The 16,724-nt window shown below is 38.9% G+C and overlaps 1 protein-coding gene across 3 annotated transcripts in view; it reads right to left on the bottom strand.

The window, feature by feature from the left end:
• The window catches only part of RHOBTB3 (Rho related BTB domain containing 3), an 81,804-nt gene that overhangs the window by 24,825 nt on the left and 40,255 nt on the right, over window positions 1-16,724 (bottom strand). For all 3 annotated transcript variants that reach the window (XM_060235671.1, XM_060235670.1, XM_060235673.1), the window contains exons 9-12: window positions 15,958-16,078; window positions 13,210-13,383; window positions 10,295-10,461; window positions 1,601-1,697 (exon numbers count right to left, since the gene is read on the bottom strand). In XM_060235671.1, coding sequence (XP_060091654.1) covers window positions 1,601-1,697; window positions 10,295-10,461; window positions 13,210-13,383; window positions 15,958-16,078 — 559 coding nt within the window. The remainder of the gene's footprint in view (window positions 1-1,600; window positions 1,698-10,294; window positions 10,462-13,209; window positions 13,384-15,957; window positions 16,079-16,724) is intronic.

The raw sequence follows: 16,724 nt of genomic DNA on the forward strand, positions 1-16,724 counted from the left end.
CCAGGCAGACAGGCACGGAGGAAGCTCGCTGCCCCCTCCGCAGCCGGCGCTCGCGAAGCGCTGGGTTTGCGGTGGGGGCAGCGTGGAGTGATCCCAGCGCCTGCTGGAAGAAGCTGGAGCCAGGCAGGCAGGCGCGGGGGAAGCGCCGGGATTGGAGGCGGAGGCAGCGGATCACCCCCCCCCCGGAGGAAGGTACCTTCGCTCCATAAGACGCACACACTTTCCCCCCCACACTTTTTTTTGTGGGGGGGGGAAGTGCGACTTATGGTGCAAAAAATACGGTAATTTGTTACCGGGTTTTATCTGACACTCGGAAAAGGGATCAAAGACTTAAAGGTAGAATCAATCAAGTTATGCATAGATTGGATTTTAGCAAGGTGATAGACTGGAGGAAGAGACATTTGGCAAATTCCAGAAGATCAGAGTGAAAGTACTATTTATCCGTAGTTCCCATGTCATTATGCATCCCGTTTGGACGGGGATGCTGGAGGGGGAATGGGTGAGATTGTGCTGAGATACAGACTGCAGGCGCAAAGCAAAACAGGCTCTTTACTGGGTCCACTCCACTCGTTTAGATGGAGTGTTGTCTTGTCCTGTCTTTGGTCGGACTCCATTTTGCTTACCAAGAAAAGAGACCCTCTCTTTCTATTTGCACTGGGGTACTCTGTTTATATCAGGCAGCGCCTCTCAGTAACAAGGGCATTACTTTCTCAGTAGTTTTTCTCATCCAACTAATTTACCTTTTAACATGTAACATACATATATTTTGCCAATACAGCTGTACTGACATACTCAAATAGGGATATTGGCTGTTTATCTCATTACATATACTAACCCATCTTCCACTATATTTTAATGTATTTTTCTTCTAATGGCAATCTATATGTATGTTACATGTTAAAAGGTAAATTAGTTGGATGGGAAAAACTACTGAGAAAGTAATGCCCTCTTTTTGACCCAGGCTTTATATAATAAAGTGATTGACAGACATTCCCACATTTTGATGTATTACTGTTTTATTGCTTTCGCATGCTCATGCTACCCAGATCAAAGGTTTGCTCAATTTGTTGATTTTACTGTTCTGTCATTGGATCTTAAATATGTACTACCAGCTATATATAGCCCTGCTCACTGTACCTGAACCCTGTCTGATGAAGGGTGCATGGAGCACATGAAAGCTTATGTTCTGAATAAAACTTCGTTGGTCTTAAAGATACACTTGACTCCTACTTTGTGTGACTGGATTGCAGTTTCTCATTCATCAGACAAGGATGAAATTCTGCATGAGCTGAACAGTAATAAGGTCTATGATTAATGAATCTGGAAAAAAGCTCTACAATGTGACTGAATGTGAATAATGTTCAAAATATTTTGTTCTTTAAAATGTGTAAACTTGTTGAATTGTTCTGACATTAAATGATTAGTTTTGTGAAGTGAAGGCTTAGTTGTCAGAGCTCTGGGTTTTAAGCAAAATTCTTGTCAGTACATTTATGATTAAAGCAAACAATGTAGCAGCACCAATATGTACATCTGATGATACTGAGAACTTCATGAATCTAAATATAAATGTCTTTGTTTAAGAAACAAACTGGACTATTACCTGAAAGGTCTTCAAATTCAGGTTTCTGACTGAAGATCAAATAGTTAGAAGCAATAAAACGAAGCAGCCAATTTGAAAGGCAATCAGAGTTATGAAACTGCAAGTAAAAGAAATAGAAATGAAATACAAAGAAAAAGAATAGAATAGATGAAATATATGTTGGTGGGACCAATACAAAGATAACTGTTAAACTCACAAGAAGATGGGCCACAAAATAGTTAAGATCATTTGAACAACTTCTGGTTCCACCCCATGGAATAGATAATTCAAGAAATTCTGACTGAAGTTAGGATTAAACTGTTTTGAGCAGTAGTATTTCTGCTTAACTACTTAGTATATCTTGGCCTATGATCATGAGGGATGATTTGGAGTTTTTCATGCTTAATATTTCATCTTGAAAATCCTTGTTCAATTTTACATCTCCACTGTGAGAACTAGAACTGCAAATCTCATTTAAATCTCATTTTCTTTCACTAAAATTATCCTGTTAAATTTATACAACAGCTTAGATTAAATTTTCAAATAACTGAAAGACGTACCTGGAAGAAATTAGAAATGAAGATATTAATTTTTAACATCATTGGCCAAATGTTTTCATTTATGTGTAACATAATTTGTGGCAAAAAAAAATCCCTGCTACCTTCAGCTATTGATTCTCTACTATTACTAGAAATTAATAGTAATTAATTAGCTTTTATTAGCTAAAAAGGGGGAATATTCAATTATGTTATTTACAGTACAATCCTAGACAGAATAACACAGTTATAATTCAAATTATTTCAGTGCTTAGAATTGCATTGGTATACCTGGAGCAGCATTCATTAATACAGGACACTAATCATGCTGACCTTGACAAAAGAATAAGTATTAAGGAAAAGTCATGGGAAGAAACTAATATTTTTTGTTCCTTTGATTACAGTCTCATGGATCCTTTCAAAACAAAAGCTGAACAGATAAACTAAATTTTATAATAAAAAGGTACCAAGTTCTATAAACAGAATCCTATATTTGAATTTATTTGCAATAGCTTCTACACGTGCACATGATGGTGATTCACTGAGAAGAATCATATTTCAGCAAGAGAATAGGCATGGCACAGAAATTCCTAGAGGCTTGTAATATTTTTATGTACTATTAAAATAAACTGAAATTACTCTTTGGGTTGAGTCACTCCATTTTCATAAGAGAAGCTGAAAGTCTGAGTATTTTTAAATTTATTGTTATTAAAACAGATGGTTTAAGGCAACTTACAATAATAGTTTAAAAACATGTCCAGTTAAAACCAAAATAACATAACAAACCCCTTGCCCCTCTCTCCTTAAAAGGTCCCAGCCATTTAAACCCCATCAAAAATCCTGGCAAACAAGCAAGACTTGCAGCACCTTCTGAAGAAGTTCAAAGAGGGAGGTTCTCTTCACCTCTGCAAGAAAAGCCATTCAGAAGAGCAGAAGCCATGATGGAAATGGCCTGGGCTCTGGTCAATGCCAGACAAACCGCCTGAAGTGGTGGAATACCCAATAGATGGCTACCTAAAGACAGTAGCTGGCACACAGGGACATATGGAAGGAGACAGTCCTTCAGATATGTACACCCCAAATCATAAAGGGTTTTAAAGGTCACATCAACATCTTGAATTTAAATTGGAAACAGCTGGCAGCTAACATAGCTCTTTCAAAATTGGCAACATATGTTCCCTTGTGGCTAGGCCCTGAATAGTTGAGCTGTTGCATTCTGGACGAGTTGTAGTTCTGAGTTGTCTTTGAAGGCATGTAGAGCATGCTGCAGTAATCCAGCTGTGGATTACTGGGCTGAAGCACGGATCAGCATGTAGAGATCATCTGAGTCTAGGTAATGAGAGAGGTGGCAAACCAAATGAAGTTGAAAGGAGGAGTTCCTGGTCACCACACCAACCTGATTTTCAAAGAGCAAGGCAGGGTCCATAAGCATCCCCAAGCTCATAACCTCCTCGTACTTTTAAAAGAGATAACACAAAATGCACCATAATACTCTTGATTTTGTTTGTTTATCTTATTTATGTTATTTATAGTCCACCTTTCTCATTGTGACTCAGAATGGATTACATAGTGTAAACTGAAATTATCAACAGATGAGGCATCCAATAAACAATGGAATAGGGTTTGGACTGCAAAAATCTAAAAACAAGAAAAAATCCGAAACAGAGAAAACAAAGCATAAGAATTTAAATATGACATGTTAAACAGTGTGGAAATTACACAGTAAAAGCAAACTCACAGCAACATACAGTACATACTATACACTGTAGTATAGTTCCTAGCCTCTATTACTTTACCAAAACACATTTCTGAACCATTTCATCTCTGTAAAAAAGCCCTATCATCTTTGTAAAAAAGTTCTCCTGGATAAACCTGACCACACACATGAAGCTGCCTTATACTGCATCAGACCATTGGTCCATCAAAGTCAATATCATCTATACAGACTGGCAATGGCTCTCCAGGGTTTCAGGCAAAGGTCTTTCACTTCACTTACTATAATACTTCAACTGGAAATGCCAGGGATTGAACCTGGGACCTTCTGCATACCAAGCAGATGCTTTACTATTGAGCCATAGTCTCTTCCAAAACTGAGCAACAGGCATAATAGGGACAATCTTGATTGAGTTATGAGGTGTGAAAGCTGATTATTTAATTTCTTTAATATCTCACATTTCTCTAATTGGGACCAAAGCTGCTTAACACATTGTTCTCTCTTCCTCCTCTTTGTCTCCACAACAATAAGCTTTGAAGCTGGTTAGGTTGAGAGCACAGGCCCAGGCCCACAGTCACCCAGAGAGCTTTTATGACAGAGTAGATTCAAACCCAGTTGTTGCAGTTTGACTCTCAAACCACTATGCATTGCATGCCTATTCTCACTAGATTAGCCCCTGTTCTGATGTGTTAAAGAACAGCTTATAAATGACTGTGAGAAACACAGCGACTCTTTCAAATCTTTCCCTGCATATTCAACAAAAAACATGGGGTAGCAAGGATGTTTTTTCTGCCACAGGAAAGATTGAACAATCCACAATCATGAGCACAGTAACAGTCTGCCAACTATTATGCATTATAAATCTAATTCCCAGTATGGATCCATTCAGTGTTCCCTCTAAGCTGAGTTAGTATGAGCTAGCTTGAAGTTTTTTAGCTTCCAGCTCATGCATTTTTGTCTTGGCTCAGGAAAAATGGCCCCAGAGCAAACTAAATTTATGCAGTAGTTTACAACTTTAATGCCAGTAACTCACAAAGTAGAATTTTTGCTCACAGGACTCCATAACTCAGAGGGAACATTGGTTCCACTGTGCATAACAAAAAATCTCTACAATAGGCCCACCTAGGAATAGAGACAATTTTTCAGCGGGGGCAGGTACATTAGGTTTCCTGTAGAAAAAACTACTTACGTTAAAAATGAAGGCTTTAAATACCCAAAGAAGCAATATCCACATTAGCCTTAACATCCTATCTAAAATTGTTGACTCAGAATGGTTGCTGGAAGGGAAGGAGAAAGACATGCTACTGGAAAGGCTAGGGAGGAATAAGGCATGCAACAGGAGGTAAAGGGGCAAGTCCATCATGCAAGTGTTAGCTGGAAGAAAGCATATGATGGGAAGTTGGTGGATACAGTAAGAATGGAGGAAAAAGAGCCGCAAGGGGGAACTAGAGCTGAGGATGGTACTATGTAAATGAAGGGCTATACAGACAGGAACAGGTACAATTTTAAAGGGTCAGAATTACAGTGGTCAACCAGAGCAGAAAGCACGAGTCTTAGTGGTGCTCTTTGTTGTACCATTATTTTTGTATATTGTATTCATTATTAATTTTTTCTGTATAACTGAATGACTGCTTTTCTCCTTTATGTAAAATAAAATCAGTCTTCTGTGTCTGAAATAAGATGGCCCAGTCCTCCATGATGGGGATACTGCAAGGAATGCAATACCTCTCAGAATACAGAGCATAAAAGAGATATAGTACACTCACCAGGGCCTTTTACTATGTTCAAGATTCCCTTCCAATGCTCAACCTCCACTGTAACAAAGAGTGTTTTTCTAGCTACACTATATGTGTTTCCCTACATTTTCTCTATTATAGAACTTATAATCCATTTAGGCAGAAGAAAGACCAGTAAATCAATTCACACAATTATTTTGAGAGAGAAGGGACTTCACAAGGCAGGGCAAATAAAAAATGTGGATCAGGATTGTTTTTCAAAAGGTTACCTTCATCATGTTAATACTGAGGTGAAAATCATCTCATAGTGAATTTCTCACCTCAGAAAGGATTCTGTGTTAATGTCTGTTGTTTTGGCCAGGAAAATGTCAAAGAAGGCCTGAAGAGAGAAAGTGCATGCCAAAACAGCGAAGGATACGGACTTCCGGTCTGGCTGGAAGACAGGCTGCAGCTCCCTAGATAAGGGAGATTTTATTTTCACAGTTCAGGGTATTACAGACCTCTGAGAGGGGGTCTATGCCCATTAATCCTAGTTAAGGGTTAAACCAAGATGACATTTCTTTCCTTAAAGCTGTTGATATTGATCTGGAAGAGTGGGGGAACTCTCTCCTTCAGATTTTGATGTCCGGCATTAGGATTTGTCAGCCATTCTCTGCTGTGATAATATAGTCAGAACCTTTCATTGGATTAAAAAACAAAAATGCAATATAATTTGTTTACAGGAAGTTCATATACAACGCAAAGACAGTAAATTTTTGTGGAATAAAAATTTGGGGTTGGAATTTTTTTCACTAGCAGAACAAAAGAAAAGAGGGGTAGTCTTCTACATCAAAGAACAACTTGAGCCAAAATTAATCTTTAAAGATCATGATGGAAGATACATCGCTGTGGAGGTGATGATAGAGGCGAAAAAAATGCTATTACTAGGATTATATGCACCCAATGGAGCAAAAGATAAATTTTTTAAAGATATAAATCGACAATTGGATGAAAAGACATATGATCAGATTTTGATGATGGGCGATTTTAATGGGACAATACAAAATAAACTTGATAGATCAAGCCAAAAGAAGAATGAAAAAGAAGGGAAGCTACCCAAATCTTTCTTTGAATTGGTTAAACAAGAAAATTTAGAAGATATATGGAGAAAATTTAACCCTGAAGTAAAAGACTATACATTTTTTTCAGCGAGACATAGCTCTTTTTCGAGAATAGATATGATATGGGGTTCCCAAAATTTGGGCCTCATAACAAAAAAAATTGAGATTCTACCAAAGGTTTGGGCGGATCACAACCCAATATGTTGGTCTACAAAACTGCGAAAGAAAACAAGAAGATGGAGAATTAATGAGGATTTACTACAAGATAAAGACATTGTGTCATTTTTAGAAAAGGAGACTGCAGCGTTCTTCCAAATAAATGAAACGGATGACATCGAATTTCAAACAGTATGGGACACTTACAAAGCAGTAATGAGGGGACTATTAATTACATTGAACAATAAAGATAAAAGAGCAAAGGAAGAAAAGTTGGCAACATTGCAAAAGGAAATAAATAAAAAAGAAAAGGATTTGAAAAAAAGACCAGGGAAAAAGAAATTAATAAAAGAAATTACGATATTACAATCCCAAGTTAAGCATTTGCTGAACAAAGAGTTAGAATGGAATTTAAAAAATTTGAAACAGAAATCGTTTGAAAGTGCGAATAAACCTGGTAAATATTTAGCCTGGCAATTGAAAAAAAAGAAAGAAAATAAGACTATAAATAAAATTACGGCAAATGGGAAAGAAATAGTGGATCAAGAAGGAATTAAAAGAGAATTTTTTAAATACTATGCAAATTTATTTAAAGGTGTAAATATAAGCAAAGAAAAAATGGAAGAGTATCTACGGAATATCCAGGTGTCGCCTTTGACGGAATATATGAAAAAGATATTAAATGACCCAATAGAGAAAATTGAAGTAGAAGCAGCAATAAAAGCAATGAAAGAGGGTAAAGCCCCTGGGCCAGATGGATTCACATCAAAATTTTATAAAACTCTTAAGGATGAAATAACACCCAAACTGTTGAAACTGTTAAATACAATAAGAGAAGAAGGAAAGATCCCAAAGACATGGAGGGAAGCTGCAATTTCTTTGATTCCTAAGGAAGATAAAGACATCACAAATGTAAAGAATTATAGGCCAATTTCATTGTTGAACAACGACTATAAGATTTACTCAAGAATCTTAGCAGAGCGATTGAAACAATATTTGATCAATTTTATAAATAAAGACCAAGCCGGATTTCTTCCTAAAAGACAAATAAAAGACAATGTGAGAGCTGTCATTAATGTTGTGGAATACTATGAGAAGCATCCAGAAAAGGAAGCGGCCTTATTTTTTGTTGACGCAGAGAAAGCCTTTGACAACTTGAACTGGGACTTTATGTTTGCGGTAATGGAAAAAATCAATTTAGGGGAACAATTTATAAAAATGACAAGAGCAATATATACAGATCAATATGCAAAATTGTGTATAAATGCAGATCTTACTAAAGAACTGAAAGTGAGTAAAGGAACAAGGCAAGGATGTCCGTTATCACCACTGTTGTTTATAATGACCCTGGAAATATTGTTACAACAAATTCAAAAAGATGAAGAAATAGAAGGTTTAAAAATTAGAAGATTCTCTTATAAATACAAAGCTTTTGCAGACGATATAGTGTTTATACTGGAGAATCCGATTCAAGTGTCACCATTGTTGTTAGCCAAGATAAAAGAGTATGGAGAGCTAGCAGGATTGTATATAAACAAAGAGAAATCAAAATTCTTATGTAAAAATATGCAACCAAATAAAATAAAAGAACTACAAGAGGTGACGGGTTGTGAAGTCACAACCAAAGTTAAATACCTTGGAATAGAGATAACAATGAAGAATATTGATTTATTCAAAAATAATTATGAAAAACTGTGGTGCAAAATGGACAAAGATTTGATGAAATGGAATAGGCTTAATTTGTCCTTATTGGGTAGGATAGCTGCAAATCAAAATGAATATTTTGCCAAGAATAATGTATTTATTTCAAACCATCCCGATTGTAAAAGATGCAAAACAATTTAACAAATGGCAAAGGAAAATATCTGACTTTATATGGGCCGGAAAGAAACCAAGAATAAAGATGAAGATTTTAACAGATGCTAAAGAGAGAGGAGGTTTTCAACTTCCTGATCTAAGATTGTATCATGATGCAGTTTGTTTGACATGGGTTAAAGATTGGATAATGCTGTTAGATAAAAAACCTTTATGGTTAGAAGCTCACGGAAATAAATTCGGCTGGCACGCATATATGTATTATGGGAAGAATAAAATGGATGGTCTTTTCTCTTACCACTATGTTAGAAACACTTTACTAAGTACTTGGATAAAATATAAGAAATACGGGGACGAGAGAAAACCGCTGTGGATAGTGCCAGCAGAAGTAATAAAAATAACAGCTGAATCCGACGATAAAAGAGAAATGTCATATAACCAACTGCTCAAGATTCGAGGAGATAAAATTGAATTAAAATCTTCGGAAGAGCTAGACAATAAATATGATTGGTTTCAAATGCAACAAATTAAAAGCTTGTTGGAAAATGATATAAAATTGGAAGGAATTAGACGAGAACAAACAGAATTGGAAAGGGTCCTGCTTGGTGATAATGAAAAATTGATATCAAAAGTATATAAGTTATTGTTGCAATGGTCTACAGAAGAAGAAGTAGTAAAATCTCAAATGGTCAAATGGGCAATCAATGTGAATAGAGAAATACAAATGGATGCATGGGAATACCTTTGGAAGAACTCAATGAAGATATCAACTTGTCAGAGCATAAAAGAAAATTGTTTTAAGATGATGTACAGGTGGTATATGACCCCGAAAAAATTGGCTAAGATGAGCAAGAAATGTCGGATAGATGTTGGAAGTGTAAAAAACATGAAGGTTCTTTCTTCCATATGTGGTGGACATGTGAAAAAGCGAAAGAGTATTGGAAGATGATACAACAAGAAATCTCCAAAATATTGGGTTACGATTTTAAGAAAATTGCAGAGACATTTTTGCTTGGATTACAATTAGAAAAATATCCAAAGGAAGATAGGACTCTAATTTGGTACCTGCTATCAGCTGCTAGGACATTGTATGCGCAGCTTTGGAAGCAAGAAAAAATACCGGATAAATGGGATTGGACTATGAAAGTTCTATCGTGGAGTGAAATGGATAAATTAACTAGAACATTAAGAGACTATGATTTGGAGATATTTAAAAAAGAGTGGAGGAAGTTTAAAGAATATATAGAGAAAGAGTCGAATGTAAGAAGACATTGGACAATTTTTTAGTAATAATGGGGGGGGGGAAACGAAGAAGCAAGAAGGGGGGGGAAATATTTATATAACGAATTTTGATTAGTCAGATGTATCTTTAGTATTGAATTAGAATCTATAACCTCGGGGAAGTCTATATTGGAGGGAGGGGGGATTGAAAAGTCATATGGGTTAGTATTGAAGCAACGAAGGGAAATTAAGTTCTGTAACCATATGCTATCAATAAATTGGTTAAAACCAAAACAGTGAAGGATAGCGCTAGACATTTCCAACACTGGGTTCATGCAGGTGCAGTACCCATTGTGGGACTGCATAGAATTCACAAAGATTGGAAGTGAGCATGCAGATATCTGAAACAGTATAGATCCATATGAGATAAAACATACCTTTGCTTTTCTTAGCAAGCTGACAACACTCAAGCTTGTGGAAGCTAATTCCCTACTAGGCATACTCTGGAGCTGTGTGATGATATAAAGTTCGCAGATGTGCTGGAGTCTTGACACCTGGTACATCTCAGCACAAATCAAGAGTGACATGGCTTGCAGAATACTGGCTGGTAAAAATATCAAAGGTAAGTCATGTTAGTGCACAGTAACATACAACTCTATTGTATATCAGTCAGCATACATTTTTAGCAGCTCCTCCTATAAATTTGGGCTTACTGGTCCATCTGAAGGATCTTGAGGTCTGCCTGTAAACTAGATCCTAGCTGCATACTCCTCCAAAATAGCTATGCATGGATATCAAGCAATGAGTGTATAAAAATGAAGCAGTGACTGCCCAAGTAAGTGTCCAGATTGACAAAAGGGTTATTTATGATTTCACGATAATTATGTGTCGTTGATTCCTGACATCACATTTCTCCCCAAGGTAGTTTCAGAGTTTCACCTCAGTTCGGATATTTCGTTGCCATCTTTCTATCCCTCATCCACTTCTGAGAAAGAGAGGCAGCTACACTCTTTGGACAAAAAAAGAGCTTTACTCTTTTTTCTGTGCAGAAAGAAAGTTTACAGAAAGGATCCGCACCTGTTTGTCTCCTATGCAGCTTCCAAGCAAGGCACCAAAATCACCACTCAGCCGTCAATATGGTTGACAGACTATTAAATTGTGCTATCTGTTAGCTAAGAGACCTCTGCCGGGTCCTAGGCAGGGACACTATGCGAGCTATGGTCACGTCTGCTGCCTTCCTTCGAGGTGCTTCACTGACGGACATATGTACCAAAAGGTGCAGGTGGGACATTTGATCTTGCAAGCTGTTACTTCAGGATGACCTCTAGCACCCTCCTCCAGGTAGGTCTGCTTGCTAATCTCCCATGGGTGTGAAGCACATAGACCATGAAGAAGATAAACAGGTTGCTTACCTGTAACTGATGATCTTCAAGTGGTGATCTGTGCATTCACACCACCCATCCTCCTTCCCCACTGCTGTCAGTCCTCATATGCCTAATTTTTTTATTGACAGTGGTCAGAAGGAACTGGTGGGATATCTGTGCCCTGCCCAGCGAGCATGCACAGTAGGGGCTCTGTGCATGCTTAATGGGTGCAAAGCGTGAAAATCTCAGGCTTTTTAATGTACTGATTGGGATCGGCGCAGGCACCCTATCCCATGGGTGTGAATGCACAGATGACCACTCAAAGACTATCAGTTACAGGTAAGCAACCTGTTTTATTTGGGACTGAGAACTAACCTAATATGGACAGTTTACCAGGTGAGATCCTAAACAGTAAGCTCTACAGTCAGGCTACAAGGACTCTGTGCCTGGATCTAACCAGTTGTGCTTCCCTTGCCAGAGAGGACTCCAGATTCTGCTTCTCTCCTGAACTGCTCAGCCCTGCAGATCCTAACTGCATTCCTGTCCATGGAAGCCATTAAGCAGTCTCTCTATAGGAGCCATATTCCTGTGATGTCTTAAAACAACAACTTCAGGTCTTCCTGGACACTATGAGAGCCAGGTGGGAGCACCACATGCTCCAGGTGTGTTAATGCAGATGCAAATGTAAAGAGCCAAGGCGGACAATAGGCTTGCTAATTTCATCTCCTCACCTAAACAAAAGACTTCTCCTGCCAGACAGCCAAGGCAGTTGCTTACACAACACAACTCCAGTCAGAATGATTGTTCCAGCCACAGAGATTGTGTTTAGCTCCAGTGTCACAATAGGTAGCAATTTGGCCCCACATTATCCCATCATATTTCTTTGTTGAAGATAAATCCTTCCCTTCCGTGATGTCAGGGGTCACATGCAGTCATGTCACAGGTCATCTGACCTCTATGAGAGGTCAGTTTGGTGTAGTGGTTAAGTGTGCAGACTCTTATCTGAGAGAACTGTGTTTGATTCTCCGCTCCTCCATTTACAGCTGCTGGAATAGCCTTGAGTTAGCCATAGCTATCACAGGAGTTGTCATTGAAAGGGCAGCTGCTGTGAGAGCCCTCTCAGCCCCACCTACTCACAGGGTGTCTGTTGTGGGTGGAGAAGATATAGGAGATTGTAAGCCGCTCTGAGTCTCTGATTCAGAGAGAAGGGTGGGGTATAAATCTGCAGTCTTCTCTTTCTTCTTCTGTGTCATGGATCACCTGACATCATTGCCAAGAGATATGAATTTGGTAATATAAGGCCATGTGGTTGGCCAGTTCAGTGTGTCCTGTCTTGCCCTGCTACAGACTTGCACCCCCAAACTCTGTTTGGGCCACTTGCCCACATTCATATCTTCTGCTTCATGGATCATTGGACCACACCTAGAAAGGCAGAGATCACCTCTGCAATAATTCCCAAAAATCTCCATTCCTCACCCCTGATTTTCTAGCATCTTGTTTGAGGGTGTTTGACTACTTATGTGTGATTGTATTTTTTACATATTTTTAAGTAAACATTTTAAACTATTTTAACTTTGGAGTTTTCATTCTGAAACTGGACCTTCGTATAATTGGTAAAGATCCTTTTTTTAAAAGATTTTACCAATTTTAAAAGTAAAACCATTGTGGGGGGTTTTAGCATGACAAGTGCAATGCCTGCCCTGCTGAGGGCTGTTAGAGATGCATTATGGGGAATGAGTTCAATAGTCTTCCTGTGGGGAAGTCATATCCACATAATCTTCCTATCTGCTGTTAGATTTACAACACTGTACTATTTTAAGAGTAAATCCTATAATCCAGTGGAACATTCTTCCTACTAACCACTCTGAAGACTGCAGTCCTAGTTAATCGCAGAAGAGAAACAAAAGACATCTTCTGCCCATCTTCCCCCTCCCCATATGAGAAGTATCTGATGTTTGAAATACTGGCACATGTTCATATTTGCTTACCTGGACAACAGGAGTCAGTATATAGATACTCCAGAAATGAGAGGAAAGTGTCCTTGGAAATCCCTAAAACTGGAATCAGAAAAGTATTTGATTCCATGTAATTGCCACTAAACATAGCTGCCATTACCTCACACCGGGCCACTAGAACTGCTCTGTGAGCTGGCACGATAGCACCTATAAGAGGGTAGGCAGGGACAAGAAAGAAAGCCACAATCACAATCCTTGATTATGACGTTTACATAAGAACATAAGAGAAGCCATGTTAGAGCAGGCCAATGGCCCATCCAGTCCAATACTCTGTGTCACACAGTGGCCAAAAAAATCAAGTGCCATCCATCAGTAGGGCCAGAATATTAGAAGTCCTTCCACTGTTGCCCCCCCCCCAAAGCATCACTACCCCCAACAGAGAGTTCCAACAATACACTGTGGCTAATAGCCACTGATGGACCTCTGCTCCATATGTTTATCCTATCCCCTCTTGAAGCTGGCTATGCTTGCAGCTGCCACCACCTTCTGTGGCAGTGAATTCCATGTGTTAATCACCCTTTGGGTGAAGAAGTACTTTCTTTTATCAGTTCTAATCCGACTGCTCAGCAATTTCAGTGAACGTTCATGAGTTCTTGTCTTGTGAGAAAGGAAGAAAAGTACTTATTTCTCTACCTTCTCTATCCCATGCATAATCTTGTAAACCTCTATCATGTCACCCCTCAGTCAACGTTTCTCCAAGCTAAAGAGTCCCAAGCGTTTTAACTTTTCTTCATAAGGAAATGTTCCAACTCTTTAATCATTCTAGTTGCCCTTTTCTGCACTTTTTCCAATGCTATAATATCTTTTTTGAGTTTCATGAAAAGAAATACACTGGTTTTTGATTGATGCATTTCTGATAATAGCTATTCATGGATAGTAAAATTCTCATAGACACTTAGTTTCTATGTTTCTTTAAGTAATGTGGAAGTCACTGATATTCTATTTTAAAGGAGAAAAGATATGTACCGTATTTGCTGGCGTATAAGTCGACTGGGCGTATAAGACGACCCCCCAACATTTCCATTCAAAATATAGAGTATCTTTTTGAATTCCTTGCCGGCAGGATCCAAACAGGGCAATGAGAGCAACAGCTCCCCCGCCTGGCCGCGCGGGCAAAAGAAAGCAGCCATTGGCTTTGCGTGAGGCGCTGTCGCTAGGGAGGCAGCTTCCGCTGGAGAAGAGCTCCAGCGGAAGCCGCCTCGCCGAGCTGCCTTCCTAGCGACAGCGCCTCACGCAAAGTCAATGGCTGCTTTCTTTTGCTCTTCTCTCGCTGTAACCAAGGCGCAAGGGTCTGTTCCACAGAGGCACCGGGTTGCTTTCCCGACCTCTTCCCTCCATGCACCAGGCATTCAGCCAGCCCGAGCACCCCCGTCTTGACCGCCACGGAGAGGCACAGGTCGGCGGCTTCCCGCCTCGCAGCCCGGGATCTGCTCTAACGTGTGGGCGGGTTTCCACGTCTCCGAGTTAGAGCCGTTCTTCGGACCTTCGGATTCCCCTTCTTCGCTCGCTCCCTCCCTCAGTCTCCGCCCTGCCTGACCCCATTCCCCCGTTTGCTGGGAAAGGGGCCGCGCTGAAGAAGCCCGGCAACACCTGTCCCTGCCTCGCTACGGCTGTTCATCTGATGGCGTCTCACCACGGATCCTAGACCTGGCTGCTGCTGCACCCGGCGTATAAGACGACTCCCCCACTTGGAGGCATGTTTTTCTGGGCAAAAAAGTCGTCTTGTACGCCGGCAAATACGGTAGTTTTGGTGGTGTTTTCTGTTAGATAATCAATGAACCCTATTGTTCCCTCAACTTCCTACAAGAATTATTTCAAGAATAGGTCTTAGAACGAAGCTGATTGTTTCATCAATCTTTGCATTTATATTTTGTCCTCTTTGTCCTCTTTTCATATAGAAGGCAACAGCTAGAAAAGAATTCCCTTGTACACCTGTATCTAGTTCACAGAGTCAGATTTGGCTGTGGATTTTCAAAGCTGAAGGCAAAATAATTAAGCAACTGCATGTAAATGAGGTTTGGAGTTTATTAAAATACTTGCCACAAATCCCATATGTAGAAAAAGCTAATATGTAATCCTGGGTACAGTTAGGCTGCTTAAATACACTAAAGCCAATCAGATCCAATTACCTAACTGTGCACAGGATAGCAAATACAATCCTTACTGTCTGTATGTCTACCCCATTCATCTATTTTTGGTTTGCCCTTCATCTAGGAAATTCCAGCTAGCACACATGGTTCTTTTAAAAGAAAAAAAAATCTCTTCTGAACATTGGTTATTTTGATAATTCTCTGCTTCTTAAAATAACTAGCTTCCAAGAGAGAGATTTTATATTTCCGTTTGCAAAGTGTGCTCAGTGCCAGAATAAATACTGGATACTGCTCACCAAAGTATGTTCTTTTATTTCTTTCTTTAAAACATTTTTGACACCATTCCACCCAATCAGAGTCCACAAGACAGCTAACATTAAAACAATTAAATTCTATTAAAATATAAAATTCAATTTAAAAACACAAACCCCAGAAGGAGGGTCAATAACAGTTATTGGGGGTATGCCAGACAAAACAAAAAACTCTACATATGTTTTCAATTTTGTTTTTTAGCAAGAATGTACCAAAATGAAAGGCACAATAAAAATATATCAGAAGATATTTTACACTATTATAAATATTTTAAAGTGGCAATACAAATCTGGAAAATCAGAAAGGCTTAATATGGTACCTTGTATTTTGAACATGACATCAGCTAATACTGTTGTATTAAAGAAAAGCCTGAGAGAACTGTTACATAACTGCAAGGGTCTTTTTGACACATATGACCTGCAGTTTCGTGAGTTATTAACCTGGAACATGAGAACAAAACAGAACATACAAGCATCAGTACTTTAAAGTGCCAACCTCTGTTATTCCTTATATAACAATAATATTGTAGTTTCAGTTGATTTTTTTTAAAAAAAACCCTACTGCACATTTTGAGAAATTTTTCTTATATTTTCCTCTCCACTACAATAAACATTAATGGCTCTGAAAATCTTGTTTGTAGTGTTAAATACTAAGGATGGCATGTTGACCTCAGTGGACACGAACAGCACTAGTGTCATTATAACTGCAGCCAAAATATTTTTTTCCCAACCCTGAGCTGGCTAAAGACTCAATTGGGGCTTAAACAAAAATAAATAAAAATAATTTTAAAAAAACAATAAAAAGGGCTCAGACAAGATGCTGGGCCCTTGTTTATTAGAGGGTAAAAACTGCTGACAGCAGTGTTCATGGAACTTCCAGTTATTTCATCTGTTTGAGCCCAGTATCTGAGGTAAAAAATCCAAGTGACACCCCCTTTCCCTTAAGCAAACTTTAGGCTAGCATCCAGAGAGGCCTATGTATTTACACACTAAAAAAGGGGAGGTTTTTCCTTCATGCAGCAGTATCTCAGACCTAATGTGCTGCTACTGTGAAGAGCCTGATGATATTCAGGGATAAGGGGCTTCT

Source organism: Heteronotia binoei, chromosome 4 (genome assembly GCF_032191835.1).
Source record: "Heteronotia binoei isolate CCM8104 ecotype False Entrance Well chromosome 4, APGP_CSIRO_Hbin_v1, whole genome shotgun sequence".
NCBI classification, from domain to species: Eukaryota; Metazoa; Chordata; class Lepidosauria; order Squamata; family Gekkonidae; genus Heteronotia; species Heteronotia binoei.